The following is a 16,912-nucleotide window of genomic DNA, read 5'->3' on the forward strand; positions in this document are numbered from 1 at the left end:
TCAACTTTGTCATGATATTCTAATTTTATGACTAGCACCTGTATATACAAACCTCTTAAGTGTTTTAATCCCAGATGTTTTCCAAATGTTAGATACTGTGTAGGTTTGAGAGGGTAGAAAAAGATGATTATCACGTAGAGGTGCAACAGATAAAAACGTCTCTGCCTTGAAGTACTTCCTGCACTGGTTCCATATTCTGAGTAATTGGTGGACAACTGAATTATTAATACATTGACAATAATTTGTATTTAGTGCAGCATCAAACATGACCTATTCCATTGCAAATTTGACCTATAAAGAAGTACAGCAGGATTTTATTTCTATTGCAGACCAGGCTTGTGAATATCCATGAATTTCTGTCAATATCCAGGACTTTATAGCTTGTATATTTGCCACCCAATAATAAAATTGAAAATTAGGTAGTGCCATGCCACCTTCTGCTTTAGGTCATTATAGAATCACCCTTTGGATGCATGAATGTTTCGAATTTCAAGTAAATGAAAATGAAGTTATAATTGAATCTAATTTCTTAAAGAACGATTTGTTAATGTTTATGGGGATGCTCTGAAATAGAAATAGAAGCTTGGGAAGGATGTTCATCTTTACAGTATTCATTCTCTCTGCCAATCATCCATCATTTCTAAACTCACTCAGTCCAAGTCGGGGTCATGGGGGGTGCAGATTATTCCAACAGGATAGGATCAAAGCAGGAAGCAACTTTGGATGGACACACTTTCAGACAACACTCTTTCACACAGGGTCAATATGGAGTAGGGTCCATCTCCGGTAGAAAGCTGTTCCTTCCATTACAACAGTAAAGGAATATACTGTAGCATTTAGAAATGTATAAAACTGGCCAAAATGTAGTGAAATAATTTTCCTTGTAAATAGACTCTAACTCTCATGACCCTGAATTGAATTGAGAGGTTTCATGATGGGTGTATTGATTTTTTTTTCTTGTAAGTTCAATAGTGCAGTAAATTGGGAAATTTTAAGCACAGTTCAGTTACTTAGAAAATTTGCCTTTTGGTGGAAAATGCAAATAAAAATCCTGAAATGGTGTTCCTGGCAAGTGTTACAATGTGGAAAAAAAGTAAACGTCCTGATCAAAGAGGAAAATATTTTATTCACTTTATAATGTAAATGAAATTCAGCCCTCTAACAAACTGGATATGGGCTGTTCTGTCCATATAGGATTTGTACGATCAGTAAAGGATATTATCATTGAATTATTCTAAATTGACGTTTCTCCAACTGATTTTCACTTTAAATAATCCTACTGTTAATTAGAAGATGTGTCTTTCTCTCAGTGTGTCGAGCCTTTCGGTTTGGGACTGCTTAATGTGATGCATAGTGTAAGAAATTCACATAAGCACTGTTTGTTGTATAGTACCGTTCTGTCTACGGTTGGTCCCTGCCATGTGTCTGATACTGTCAGGACAAGCACTGGCCCCAACATAACAACAAACTGGATTAACTGGGTTTGAAAGTGGATGGATTGAAGTTAAAGTGAAACATTAGATGAGTTCCCTTGACCGCAATTGCTAGGGATTTTCTTGGATTTCTCTTTCCAAATATTGCACAGTTTCTGTTTTGTGATGAAGGGATGCAAGCACATGTCATGTATAAGCTAAAATACCTACACTTCACTTACAGTTTTCTTGTGAGTATCTGTGTCAATGTGATGAGAAATAATAATAATAATAATAATTCATTACATTTATATAGCGCTTTTCTCAGTACTCAAAGCGCTATCCACACAGAGAGGAACCGGGAAGCGAACCCGCAATCTTCCACAGTCTCCTTACTGCAAAGCAGCGGCACTACCACTGCGCCACCTGTGTAAGAAATAATACAGTATGAGCAAACCTTTAATGATTACCATAAATCAAATAAAATGAATTGATACATAGTATTCTTCATTATAGTAAGATACCCAAAGACTTCAGTTAATGTCCTCCTGGATTCTGTAATTTATAAAGGGCCACAGTGTTAGGAAGCAGCCATACAATTTTTGACCCTCAATGTATGTTCTATGCTGTGGCTGTAGAGTTAGCAGTAGTGCAGCTTGGTAGACCAACCACAGTTTCCCTGATTCCCAGAGAATGGAGAGATGGATGATCATGGAGTGAGCACATTACATCACATGTAACGAGCACAACACACAGCCGGTAGCTAAACTGGGCCTTGCTTCAAATACCAAATTGGGCTGGCTAACCTACTCATCCACTTTCAAAAGTTAAGCAATTTTTATACCTTGGGAGTCCAAATCCAGTAATGTATATGATAAAAGGTGAGCCTACAATTATTTGTAAATCAATTAAATTTTGAACAATCAGTGCAGACTAGTGCCCAGTGTTGGCTCCCACCTTCTGCCCATTGTGGCCCTTGTGACCATGAACTGGATTCAGGGGTTCAGTAATATGCTGGGCACCTGGTTTGGAATAGAGCTGCATACAGTATCCACTAAATTTTTACTTAGTTAATCTGACGTGTTTCATTAGAAAGATGATCAAACAGATGTGTTGAACTATGGAACATCCATTTTTTAAGTTTTTTTTTAAACCAATTGGTGACCTATTCTACTACAAACACACTAGAGAAATATTTTGTTTGCCCAGGATTCTTGCCTTTTGCTTTTTAACAGCTCCTATCCAGGTTAGGACGTATTCTGGCAGCCTGATATAACTGGAAGTGACAGCAGGCCATGTTTAACCTAGTATTCTCAATAGCCTTAATGAAGTTAGTCTTTCTCCTCGATTATAAAACAGGTCGCGCTCAAGTAAAAATAGAGGCAACCAGCTCATTCCAGTTGTCCATTGGCTTGATTTATGTAAGACCCCTTAAAACACACCCTGGAGAAAGGGTTTGCTGGCATCACTTGTCATCTTCAGCTGCCTCAATCATCTCTGATGTACACAGAGGTTTATTAGCTTAGCAGCTTTCTGGTCACCAAAAAAGGAGGCTGCTGTCATTTTCAATCAGCTGCTTCTGCTAATCCCTTCCATATACGTGTTCTTACCGTTGTCTAATGGTGCAAGGCAAGGTAATGACCTCCGCTATGGGCTGCATCACACCTTAGTTGAGATTTTCTTGACTTTTGTAGCGAGTAGTCTTAAGGAACGGAATGAGCTCCTGATTGACTTGCCTAATGCTCTAAAATAATTTAAAAAACCACACTTAAAACAATTTCAGTGCTTTTAAACTTAAATGCTTTGAAACAAGACAGTTTGGAGTAGTGACTAAGGCTCCAGACTTGAAAACTGAAGGGTGCTACTCTAATCTGTGCCTCCTATTCAATGATTCTGTGTGAGTCACTTACACTCTCCATGTGTCAGTTTTAAAATATACAAAAAGAAAGTGTAGTTTTGTACTGGTAAAGTGCTATTGTGTTTTCACTTTAGAAAAGTGCCATTTAAATGAAGTTGGCTTGTTTGTAAAAGTGGTCATAAGTATGCTAACTTTAAATGCTCAAGTTACGTCAGCATATGTCTGTATTTAGAAAACTGAGTTTAAGATTTCTAAAATGAGCGTCATGGCAGCTTTTAGTTCTTTCAGAGCCTTGAACTGAAATTCCAGCTCAGTTGTTTGTGTGAAGTATGACTTGCTTATTTTTGCATGCAGCAAATTAATGGTGGGAACTGAACTGGTGGCCTAGTGGTGTACAGTCCAATGACTTACCAGCCAGGCTACATTTCCTGATTCTTAAAGGCTCTGTGAAGAAGGAAGATCCCTTCAGCTATTTATTGTGCTTTTAATGGGAAATGTCGCTGGGTGGCTATGCTGAAAAGAAGAAAGAGTCCAGTTCAGCTTTCATCAGTGGCACGCTCTGTGACCCTAAGTAAGTCCTTTCACTGTTTCACTGCTTCATCTATACAGAAATGAAAACAATCACCATACCATACCATTTTCTAACCCTGCCTTCTCCTGAGCAAACACAGGATCAATCCCTAGACAGGGCGCCACTCCAATGCATGGCTGAAAACAATGACACCCTGTTAAATGTGGGGTAACACTGTCTAAATTAAAATTTGTTGCTGCATTTAATCAAGTAATTACCTAATGATCTGGTCTTGGCATCCTGATTTGCTGAAGTTGATGGCCTAGAGCAATATTTTGCATTATATCTGCAGACAGAGGTATACAAAGAGTTTATGAGTCAATAAAGCCTCCATATTTTTATGACCTTCTTAGCCACTCTCTGTAACGTAACCAAGGAATGAGCCCAGCCAATGAGGGCACTCACATAGCAAGGGGTAGGTACATGAAGTGAATGGTGCTTTTATTACACACAAAGTCAAAAACAAAAGGTGTTCAAAACAAAGTGCGGTGCTCAAACCTCTACAATAAATAATCCTTTAAAACAGAGACTGTCCAGGAGTTAAAAATCAAGATTTAAAATGAGAATAAAAACCACCAACACTGTCATTGGGTCAATAATCCTTTCCCTCCTGGATGAGCCCAGCACATCTCCCTCTTTGTCTTCCCAGCTCATCTATTGCTCACTCAGCTGGTGGAGATACTAACAGACGTGGTCCTCACCAACCTGACCCCTGTCTTGGCTACCTCGAACAGCATCAGCCAGACTGCTTGGGGTCAGTTGTCCTCTTGTCATCCTTCTGACTCCCCTGGCGTACTTCGGATCCCTGGAGAGCGCTCCGCCTCGATCACAAGTACTCCTCCAGACCATCAGTGTTGACAATTCACCCTTAGAGCACCGATCCTTCGCTCCATCGCAGGACCTACAACCGCGCTGCCTTTCACACATTGCCTGGCTTTTTCTGCCTCTCCTCCTGATGCTGTTCTGCCTGCTCTGTTCTCACTTTTCTCTTTCTCTTCTTTTCCTCCCTTCAGTCCCATGACTCCTTTATCCTCTTCTCCCTAATTGGGTATGGGTGTGAGGAGCCACTCCCTCTGTGGCATCATTGAGGTGCTTGACTGATCTGCCTGCCTCCGCAGCCAACTCCCCAATTAACCGTAGAACAAATCACACTCGCACACACCAGCACCCAATTGGAGCCTGCACCTTTTTGGGGCACGATTATTTATTTAAATTTGGCCACTGATTTCCTAGCTGCAGATCTGCTATACCACACAGCAGCATTGTGTGCAAGGCAGGAACCAACCATAGAACCATCTACTGCAGGGCACACAATCACACAACCCACACTGGGCCAATATAGATAACCAGTCAACTAATCTATACAGGGTGGTCCAGATCTAATTATGCAACTGTTCAACTGACAACCGTCTCCCCGCCATTTTGGAATGCAGGGCAGGTGCTGCCATCTATCGGCAACAAAAATAATTTTAAGTGAAATCTCTATGTGCAGGGCAGGTGCTGTGAATTCTCTATGTAATAAGCTTAATAAGTTATAGTGTAATGAAAATTGCATAATTAGATCTGGGCCACCCTATATTTTTCTAGGATGTAGGAGGAAGACTGAAGTACCTGGAAAAAAAATTCACTTGAACACCAGGAGAACATCCAAACTCCAGTCACACAGTGACAAATCAGGATTCAAACACTGTCTCCAGCAGCTATGACACAGTAGCACTAGTCACAACAGCACTGTGCCACCTGAGATTCATAAAGAAAGAAATGTGTATTTTTAGAATATTAAATGTACAATTCACCATAAAAATATTCACTTCGTGGACTTTTTCACATTTTATTGTTGTGCAGCATTGAATCATAGTGAATTTAATTTGCTATTTTTGACTCTGTTAAACAAACAGAAAAAGACTTTTTAATGTCAAAGTGAAAACTGTTGTTATATAAGTTGTCTAAATTCATTACAAATTTAACACACAAAATAATTGATCTAATAATATGATACACCTAAATCATCACTGGTGCAAACAATTTGTTTTAGGAGTCACATATTTAGTTCAGTGGAGGTCACCTGTGTGCAGTCAAGGGGTTTCAATTGATTGCAGTATAAAATGTGCCTTATCTGGAAGGTTCATCTTGTGGTCTGTCAGTATCATGGCCTAAGCTATAGAAGGAAGACAAACAAGCAAACACTCACTCCTAGTAACTCTGTGAAAAGCTGTTTGAAAGCACAAGCTAGGGCAATGAGAAAAGAAAATATCCAAGTAAATGAATGTCCCTTGGAATCCAATTAAACCGATTATTAAGAAATGAAGAGTTTGGCACAGCTATAAATCCACCTAGAGCAGATCGTCCACAGAAACTGAGTGGTCGTGTGAGACAAAGAATATTGAGGGAGGCCACTAAGAGACCTATGAGAACTCTAAAGGAGTTGCAAGATGTAGTGGTTGAGATTGAAGAGGCTGTGCAGACAACAACTGTTGCCTGGAAGCTTTACCAGTCACAATTTCAAGTAAGAGTGGCAAAGAGAATAATGCACATGACATCTCAGTTATAATTTACCAAAAGGTACAAGGCAGGAAGAAGGTGCTATGGTCTGATAAAACCAAAATGGATATTTTTGACAATCAGACCAAGTGCCATGTTTGAAAACTTGACATTATAAACACCCATGTGCAAGGCTTGTGAGGGCAGAAGATAAAATGAATTGTGGAGAAAAGCCTGATTCCATCTTCAAAAAATCAGTGCTTTGTGAGAAAATTTGTTTTTCAGTAAGACAACGATCCCAAGCATAAAACCAAAGCTATACAAGAATAGCTTAAAAACAACAATATTAGTGTTCTGGATTGGTTGAGTCAGAGTCTAGACTGCAAGCCCAATGAGAATTTGCGACTGGACTTGAAGAAGGACTGTTTGTTCGTTCATGATCCCCATGCAACCTGACAGAGTTTTAATTGTAGCATCCAGATGTGCAAAGGTGATAAAGGGCTGTTCACACAGATTCAAGGCTGTCATGGCTGCCAAAGACAGATCTGCTAAATACTGACATGAAAGGGGTGAATATTTATGCCATCCCTTATTTTGTATTTTATATTTGTAATTAATTAGGACCAATTTACAGATATTTGTTTTTACTTTGACATTAAACAGTCTTTTTTCTCATGACCAATTTCAAAAAAGGTAAGTTAAATTCACCATGATTCAAGTTGTATAACAATAAAATGTGAACATTTCCAAGGAGGTTAATACATTTTATTATGAGTTAATCACATTTCCACGTCCTTGGAAGCACCACTCTGCAGCAAAACCATTTAGATAAAGACATTGGGAATTAATATGTTGTGCCCACTATTGGTCAGGCAGAATCTCCCGTGATGTTAATAGAAGTATGAAGCTGTCCTTGGAGACTGTAAGCTTTTTTATTCACATCTGGCTTTAACCCCACAGGCAAATAAGACATACAATGTTTCCACTATTCTTCACATGCATGATGAGAAATGAATAAAATTAATTTAGAAAGAATAGCAACCAAATGCTATTAAGAAAAAAAAAAACAAAACTGACTGCTAGCTGCAATGTCAGCTTATGTACTTAGCAACAAGTACATAATGTCTGTTTGCGTACTGAATGTCTGTGAGAAATACAAATGTTCCTTTTTATTGCACCCATGTATACAGTTATTTGGCTTGCTGCTTTTGGAATATGCATAGATGCATGTACTGTAGGTGCTGTGGTGTGAAAAAGAAAGGTTAAGTAGCTGTAAATATAAGGCATAGCATGTAAAAGCCCTGGCCGTGATCAGCCCCCTGACAGTTGGTTCTAGGTGGTTGTGTTGCATAATATTGAGGGTGAGTGGACGGGGATTACTTTCTGCTGTGTGGAGTCATTGACACCAAAGCAGGAACTGACTTGTAGCCAGAACGTCTAAAAGGATTATGATGGCTTTTCAGAGATTTGTAGAGATTATCAATAAATACAAATTGAGCATATATTTTTATTTGCTCAACTACAGGGGTGTGTTAAAGGACATCAAATCTCTTAACTAAACTCCATCAGCCAAGCTTTCTTAATACACAAAGCATTTAAATGAACTGGACTTTGGGTGCAAGGCAGAGCACAAGTCCATTTCAGGTCACATTCATTCATCCATTCCTCCATATGCTTTCGAACCTCCTTATTTCGTTCATCCATCAATTTTCATATCTGCTTATCCTCTTCAGGGTTGCAGCAGCCAGAGCCTGTCCTGGCAGCCCTGTACACAATGCAGAAAGCAATTCCCTTTGGAATCACTAATTATCGGATTATTGGATGTCCTCTCCCATCCCTGGAAGATCTTTACAGTTCCCATTGCATTAAAAAGGCCCAGAGCATCACTCTCTGTTTGAACTGCTGCTCTCGGGTAGACGGTTTAGGACAATAAAAACGCAGGCCCTGAAAAACACAAACGAACACATTAAAAAACTGTTTAATAAGTCCGCAATAGAAGTAAAATCCTGTAGTACTTCTTTATACTCCCTGCTCTGCTCTCCAATAAATGAAAGTTATCACAAATATACTAATAACCCAATTGTGCTTTACTCACTCAGAATATGGAACCAACTTAGTGGTGGCTCTGAAGCTAAGGATCTGCGCTGGTATCCCAAAGGTTGCCAGTTCGAATCCCCATCACTGCCAAAAGAGATCCTACTCTGCTGGGCCCTTGAACAAGGCCCTTAACCTGTAATTGCTCCAGGGGCCAATGGCTGACCCCAAGGGGTATGCGAAAACTAACAAATTCCTAATACAAGAAATTGTATAAGGTGAAATACAGAACAAAAATCAAAAAAAAAAAAAAAGCTTAGAAAGCATTTTAAGATGGAAAATTTTTTATCTGCGAAACCTCTGCAAGAGAACCACCTCTTTCAACCCTCGCAAACATATCCAGTTTTTAATACCTGGAAAAGTTTTGGGATTATAATGCTCAGAGATCTATATATAGACAACATATTTGCATCTTTTGAACAATTACGTTCAAAATTCAACCTCCCAGCTACACATTTCTTTCACTATCTTCAAATTAGAAATTTTGTTAAACAGAAATTGCCTGATTTTCCCCACCTCGCACCCTCCACAATGCTGGAAAAAATACTGCTCAACTTCGAGGAATTAAACACCATTTCCTCACTATATAAAATCCTATTAGAGTCCCTACCTTTCAAAGATCCAAGAGGACATTGGGAAGAAGATCTCTTAATCAATATATCAGAAAAGGAGTGGAAGGTAGCAAAGCAGAGAATTCACTCGAGCTCCAAAGCATAGAATTATTCAATTAAAAATGATATATCGAGCTGATCTGTCTCGCTTAAAACTGTCCAAAATGTTTCCAGGGCAAGATCCAACCTGCGAACGCTGCAACCAAGCTCCTGCCTCACTGGGTCACATGTTCTGGGCCTGCACCAAGCTAACATCATTTTGGACCAAAATTTTTAAGTGCCTTTCAGACAGCCTTGGTATCACAATTCCTCCTAACCCACTAACAGCTGTGTTTGGTGTTCTTCCAGACAGACTTGAAGTGGAGAAGGACAAGCAAACGGTGACTGCATTCAATACACTTTTGGCACGCAGACTTATTTTGTTAAATTGGAAGAATCCTAACTCTCCTCTGATAAGTCAGTGGGAAACCGATGTTTTATATTATTTGAAATTGGAAAAAATAAAATTCTCAGTTAGAGGATTTGTACAAAATTTTTTCAAAACCTGTCAGGATCTAATCAATATTATTTTAGAATAAGAAAAATAACTATTATCGCATTTAATTCCCTTCTCCATTTCTTATTTACATATATTTATTTCTCCCTTTCTTTTGTTTATTGTTGCTTTATTAAAAAGCCCTAAGCAATTCTCCTTTGGCTAAGCTCTCCTTGTCAGGGGTGGGGTTTGATTTGTCTTCAATTTTGTTTGGTTATAAATTGATCTATTTGTATGGAATGATTACAATAAAAATTAATGAATAAAAAAAAACAAAACTTTTTATTCAATGCCATAACTGAGCTAAATGATGCTCATATTGTGAAACCTTAAATTATGTAATGAATGAATGAATACCAGCAGGATGTGAAAAATGTCTTTTACATGTGGCATCTTTTATAATCTCTTTTTGTTTTTGTGCCGATAGGTTAGCATCCCATTTCATTGTATATGTGCAATGATAATAAAGATTTATAACATGATGATAATCAGCCTTTCATGCATGTTTTTGTGGCTTGTAGGACGACAGTTAGAGTGCCCAGAATAAAGGCCATTCATTCTTAATGGGCCAGTTTACATCTTCCAATGAATCTAACTTGTATGTCTTCAAGATGCAGGAGGAAAAGCGGAATACCCAGAGAAAAACCCAAGCAGACATGGGAGAATATGTAGACTCCACACAAATCACAAACAGTGCCTGGATTTGATTCCAGGGCTCTGAAAAATTGTGGCAGCTGTATTAACCACTACACCACCATACTTACTTGTACCAGACTTTTTAACTTAATGTGCCCATCTGGAAAGAAACCTGAGTAGCTCATGTAACTTCAATTGAGATGAACCCTGGTCCCTAGGCTTGCAGTTCCAAAGAGAACACCACCACTGCCCTAAAACTGCAATACCACATTATTCAACATTTTTTGCAGTTTATTTCTGAAATAATGAATATGATGTTCACTGCAGGCGGCACGGTGGCGCAGTGGTAGCACTGCTGCCTCGCAGTTAGGAGACCCGGGTTCACTTCCTGGGTCCTCCTTTCGTGGAGTTTGCATGTTCTCCCCATGTCTGCGTGGGTTTCCTCCAGGTGCTCCGGTTTCCTCCCACGGCCCAAAGTCATGCAGGTTAGGTGCATTGGCGATCCTAAATTGTCTGTAGTGTGTGCTTGGTGTATGGGTGAGTGTGTGTGTGCCCTGCGGTGGGTTGGCGTCCTGCCCGGGATTGGTTCCTGCCTTGTGCCCTGTGTTGGCTGGAATTGGCTCCAGCAGACCCCCGTGACCCTGTGTTAGGATATAGCGGGTTGGAAAATGGATGGATGGATGTTCACTGCACTATTGTATATAACAAACTGACTTGCATGAGGATCAGACATTTGTATGGTTGAGCTTCATTAAATTACAAGGACACAGTCTTTTGTGTAAAAGATTGTAGCCACTGCTTTGGCACTGGGAAAAAGATCATTCTAGAATCTGTTGCCATGGTTTCCACAGCTGGCCTTGTTCTGGCACATTGAATATTCCCATTTACACTCATCTGCTTATTGCTAACAGGTAACCCACATAAAGTGTTAAAATTCATAGTATTTCTAAAAATAGCCACAGATGTTCATTTTTGATCATTTTTACAAAGAAATAAGATTTCTACTGTGAGATCTATTGGTCCCGGAACCCACCTGAAAACAGTACTAGAATCCTTTTTGCTTCCTGTTTGACATAAATTATTCTAAGGCACTACCTCAGATGTAAAATGCTCTGAATATAGCATCAGAATTCGTGTCTATCCAACACATTCATTTTATGGTACAGTTGGCCTTCTCCATCAGTTTAATGAGTGATAGACTAGTGTTCTATCCGGGGTCAGTTCTTGCCTTGTACTCGGTGCTACATGCGACCTTAAAAGATGGATTAAGCAGGATTAATATACTTACGAATGGAGGTTTCCAACTTGAAATTTCTTTTAGATATCACTTCTATTTTTATATCTTTCTGAATTTGTTTTAGTTAACCACTATAGCACCAAATCTACCAAATCATTTAGACATTTTTCTCTGTTGCTAATCCCATAGGTATGTTTTTAGGGTTCCCTTCCATCTCTGATGCCTTGGAAAAATGCATCAGGTCTTCTCTCCTTGGGCAACTACAGTTAACTGGTACATTGTTGTAAAACTGATTTTCACCACCTCTAATCTGATCCATCCTATATTTCTATCAGTGAACTCTTTTGAAAATTTCCTTTTGGATTATAATTCCTTCTTGTGTTTTTATTATTTCATTTTCAAAAAAATGTATCTATCCATTTTCTTCACTTATTCTGGTAGACCTCAGCATATGGTAGAAAGCAACCCTGCCAGTTGGATGCCAGTCCATCACAGGACGCACTCACTCTATACACCCCCATATTGACTTATACCTGCAAAGTTTAGATTTTTCATACAGGCTTTAAAATGTGGAAAGAAAACATGAATACTTTGAAGCAAAACACACACAAAGAAAAGATGCAAACTTCTCACTGAAACAGAGGTCTGAACCCAGGTCTCTAGATCTGTGAAATGACGGCACTACATTTTGTGTCAGTATAAATCCCACTCCCTAAGGTTAGTCATATATTCATGGGGAAAACAAATCAAAGTATTATAAAGTTTAAGAAGATGAGTGAATATGAGATGTACACAGTGGTATCATGGGGTGGGGGGGTGGGTTCTGGGGCTTTAGCCACTGATCTTCGAGAGTCCCCTCACCCAGCCCTATGATCTTAGGTGTCCAAACCCTGATCTTCTAGTGCCCTGCTCCTCTTCACCCTATTTTAAGTTCTGACATGTATGGACAACTTTGTGAAAACTCCATCCTCCAAGGGGAACCCCCTGCCTTTGAGTAGGCAAAAAATCCACACTTTTCCAACTAACATATATGTTGGACTAATGGCATTATCAGAGTGTGGGCTAAGCTCTTGATAAGTGCTAAAGCTAGTGACTCCACTGGGTTCAGATTGTTTTTATGTGTTGTGGATACCAGGGGGTGCTGAAGCTCCCAAAACACCCAACACACACAAGCAGGGACAGAACTTAAAAGGTACAAAATAGTCTTGTTATTTTGGGAAACTCTTTAGACCAAGCGTTTCCCACCACAGCCACAAATAAAATAAGCACAGGATAGCACACAACAATTGTTTGCCTTCCTTCCCTCACTGGTCATTGCCTCCTCCACTCCTCCTTTCAAGCATTGTACACCTTCCTCCTGACTCTGGCTCATCCATGTGTGGCAGGCAGCTCCTTTTATCTGCCACAGGGTACTTCCGGTGCTATGTAGATGTGGTCAGAGAGCACTTCCGGGTGAGGCAGAAGCCCCATGAAGTAGAGATCCCCAATCATTGCAGCAGCATCTCCTGATGGCACCAACAAAACTCAACAGGGCTGAGTCGGAGAGCTATATGTCCCATGTTGCTCTGAGGGAATCTGAAGCCCTGCAGCAACCCAGGAGGGCTGCCATCTAACACTCCAGTGGAGATAATGCCATGTACATACTCTCTCCCCTGGTCCTTCCATTCTGAGGGCATCTTGGCCGGGTAAGGATGTGGGCTGTCCCTCACAGTGTCTACTTTGGAAGGGCAGCATGGTCATGCATGGAGGACACCTGTCTCATACCTCCAAGGTTCTTGTGTGTGATTTGCACTTCATGTGTGCACATGGGTTTTCTCCCAGATCCCAAGGATGTACCCTTCCAACAAATGCTTTCAGACCTTCTCTACGCATTTATGGATGACAGGGAATGAAGGCTGCCCCGGTAGTATTTGTTGCAAAGAGAGAGGCAACTGAAGATGGTGAGCTAGTCCATGCCCATTAGCTGGTGACCCTGAACTAGTTTGTTATAATAAATGGATTGAACATGAACAAAATGTAGAAATTAAATTGAAGGCCAAGCAGTGGGCAACACGATTGTGGGCTAAGATCAAAAGTGTGTTTGAATTCATTAAGACAGTTACAGTATGTGGTGAAAATGGAGATCTGTTGACAAAGCACTTTTTGATGAAGGGCTGTCTAACTATTGTTTTTTAAAGTGCTTCAAAGTGACCAATGAGAGACCACTTTATTATATTCAGCCCCAACCACTTTCCAGCATGAAAAGGGATTTCAGAGTATGGACTGGTCAGTAGATCTGCCCTATCAGACACTGATGTTTGCTTCCTTGTGTGGTTACAATGCTGTAGCAATGTCTTATGTAGTGCCATGTTTTCTGGGGAGCCTACATAGTAAATAGGAATCAATTGTCTTTTATGTATTTTGCCAACAAAGAACATTTGCGTGTGGTGTGGCGGCTTACAGCTCCAAATACCTGGTTTGAATTGCTGACTGAGTCACTGCACTTTTCCTCTGTGCAGATGGACATTTTCTCAGAATTACCCCAGTTTCTTCTTGAATCTCAGTGGTTGATTACTGACTAGAAGTGTCCATTAGCCCATCTAGACTTGCGCTTAATGCCACAGGGTTCATGTCTGGTCCAGTGGTGGCTCTGCAATGGAAAGTTTCAACTATTTCAGTAACTGAATGGGTTAAATGTCTTACTCATTGTTAATGAGTGAGACATTTCTGAGGATTGACCTGGCTCTCTTGTGGCTTGCAGTCTGAACTTTAATTGGTGAAAGTGTTCACGTCGTGTCTCCTCAGTCAGCACTGTTCATTTCCCTTCTTAATCCAAAGTGGGCTGGTATTGTAGTTTGAAATCTGTTGATACTCATTAGATCCCAGCTGTGGAAGGATAGCTGGGTTGACTTCTGACCCTTGGAAAAATTATGATTGCAGACTACGAAGAACTAGTAATTTACGAAAATATAGTGGCGCAAAGGGACACTGGTCAGCAGCAAACAATCCTGTTTTCTTTATTTTTACAAAGCCCTATGACTTATGCACAACTGGCCCAGAAACAAAAATACAAATTGCACTTTTGGAATCCTGACTAAGCTGGAATTGTTGCTCAGATATTAATACGTGACCTTACCTGTCTTTAGAACAATAGAACAGTTGTGTCAAGAATGGGCCATTCAGCCTGACAAGCTTGGCAAACTTATTCGTCTAATTTCACCAAAATAACTTTGAGCTGAAATTTGAAGTTCTCTGAGATCCTCTGCCATACTACATGGACCTATGCCATGCAATCAAAATATCAAATAGTTCTTTTAAATGCTGACATTTTTCATAAATGTGGCACAACCTAACTCTATGGTGCACAAGAAAATATAATTTTTTTAGCCATTCACAAATATTCGACAGCAGTAGGGATTCCCAGCTGTAAAAGGGTTCCCAAATATAACGGTATTACTAGGGTCATCTAAAAGTCGTGCAGGCCAGGATGACTGAAGATTCTAAACAGTTTACTGTATGTGAATGAATCACCAGCATCAGCCTGGTCTCATGTTATGAGTTGTTTTGAACTTATGTGAAGATTAGCTCTAGCTTCCCATGACTCTGTATTGGCAAAGCTAAATTTGGAAAATGGTTGAATGAGCTGACTTTTAAACACATTTCTCAGATTTTGTCATCTTGAAATAATAAGAGCTTTACTAATAATATACAGTCATACCTCTTCTTACAGGCTTCATTGTGTCTTTTTTCTTTTTTCTAGCAGATGAGCCAACATGAGTCCTTTTGCTAGTTGCATTGATTTTAATTCACTAGACCCAACATCCAGTAAATATTCTATTTACATTTCATTTCAGGGGAGCATTTTCTGAAGTGTACCTGGTCAAAGAAAAGAAAACAGGGAAAAACTTTGCTCTTAAGTGCGTGAAGAAGACTGCCAAGATGCAGGATACAAACTTGGAAAATGAGATTGCTGTTCTTAAAAGGTAAGATGCTGTAATAATGCTAGGAAGTAGGATGTGAGCAAAGAAAAAAGAGACTAGCCTCCTGAGAATGTAAAAGGCTATAGGCATGGGGGCAAGAAGGGTATTTCAATTGAATGTATGAAAAAAGGATATGAATGGGCTTTGGGAAGACAAGGATGACTTGAGACCCAGATCTAGGTTCATCCAATCTAAACCAGTTGGTATATAAACAACATGTAAGCTCTGTAGGGCTGCTTTACAGGCATTTATATACTTGATGCAGACTACTGATCATTTCAGAAAATTATATAGTAAAGTCAATTATTCTTAAGACATACCGAATGTTTATGGGAGAATGTCCTGATGCCATTAGCATTATTAATATATCTGGCATATGTATTTTATTTTATTGATTATAATGACTTATGGCCTCTTATAATTTTAAATTAGACTTTATGCTTAGGATGCACTATTAATCACAAACTATCTATCTATCTATCTATCTATCTATCTATCTATCTATCTATCTATCTATCTATCTATCTATCTATCTATCTATCTATCTATCTATCTATCTATCTATCTATCTATCTGTATTGGTATTATTTTGGTAAATTTTAAGTTAAAGATATCTGTCCTGTTTACACAGGTGTTAAAACAAACTATGATTGAATGATTTTTGCTGTGTGCCAGCTGCCACTTTGTTGTACTTATCTTTCATTTTTTATGTTTCCATGTCAGAATCAAACATGACAACATCGTTAGCCTGGAGGATTTTTATGAGAGTCAGAGTCATTTCTACCTGGTGATGCAGCTGTGAGTAGAAAATTGCATCTGTGTTTCTTTGTCTTCTGATAAGGCGAGATAGACCTGCAATGACAGAATGTCTCTGAGCTTCCCATGAACCTACTCTGAGGTGTTGATATCAGGCTGCCAACCTCATCATTACAGTTTTATAGCTTTATTCACTGATTTCATCTGTATCTTATCTACAAAAAAATACAAGTTCCTGCTTTCTTGTATTTTGCAAACACTGTAGTCACACGGGTCCAGGAGTCTGAGCTCAAGTCCTTGGCCTGGTCACTGTACATATAGAATCTACATTATCTCTACATGATTTTTTTGTTCCTGGTCATTCAATTTGTCTCCCACATCCTAAACATATGCAGGTTATGGTAAGTAGTACCTCTGAATTGTCGTGGTATAAGAGAATATGCCCTGCAGTTGATTGGTATACTGTACAAGATTTGCTCCTGCCTTGTATCAAAAAATTGGACAAACTCTATTACATTTATTTATCGCCTTTATACATTTATGATATACTTGGTTACATTTCTTTTGGTGTTCAAATTGGAGCACAGGCCACTCAAGTGACTTGCTCATGGTCACACAGTGTCAGTAGCAGGCTTTGAATACCAAAGCATTAACCTCAACACCACACTGCCTGCCAGCTGCCCAATGAGCCCGAATTGAAGTAAGTGAGTTCAGACAATGGAGAAATGAAATGTTTTAGGAAAAATACATTAAAAATCACAA

The 16,912-nt window shown here is 39.4% G+C and overlaps 1 protein-coding gene across 1 annotated transcript in view; it reads left to right on the forward strand.

Moving 5' to 3' along the window:
- LOC114649668 (calcium/calmodulin-dependent protein kinase type 1D-like) overlaps positions 1-16,912 on the forward strand; it is a 42,788-nt gene that overhangs the window by 4,110 nt on the left and 21,766 nt on the right. The window contains exons 2-3 of the mRNA XM_028799127.2: positions 15,269-15,397; positions 16,118-16,192. Coding sequence (XP_028654960.1) covers positions 15,269-15,397; positions 16,118-16,192 — 204 coding nt within the window. The remainder of the gene's footprint in view (positions 1-15,268; positions 15,398-16,117; positions 16,193-16,912) is intronic.

Source organism: Erpetoichthys calabaricus, chromosome 3, assembly GCF_900747795.2.
Source record: "Erpetoichthys calabaricus chromosome 3, fErpCal1.3, whole genome shotgun sequence".
NCBI classification, from domain to species: domain Eukaryota; kingdom Metazoa; phylum Chordata; class Cladistia; order Polypteriformes; family Polypteridae; genus Erpetoichthys; species Erpetoichthys calabaricus.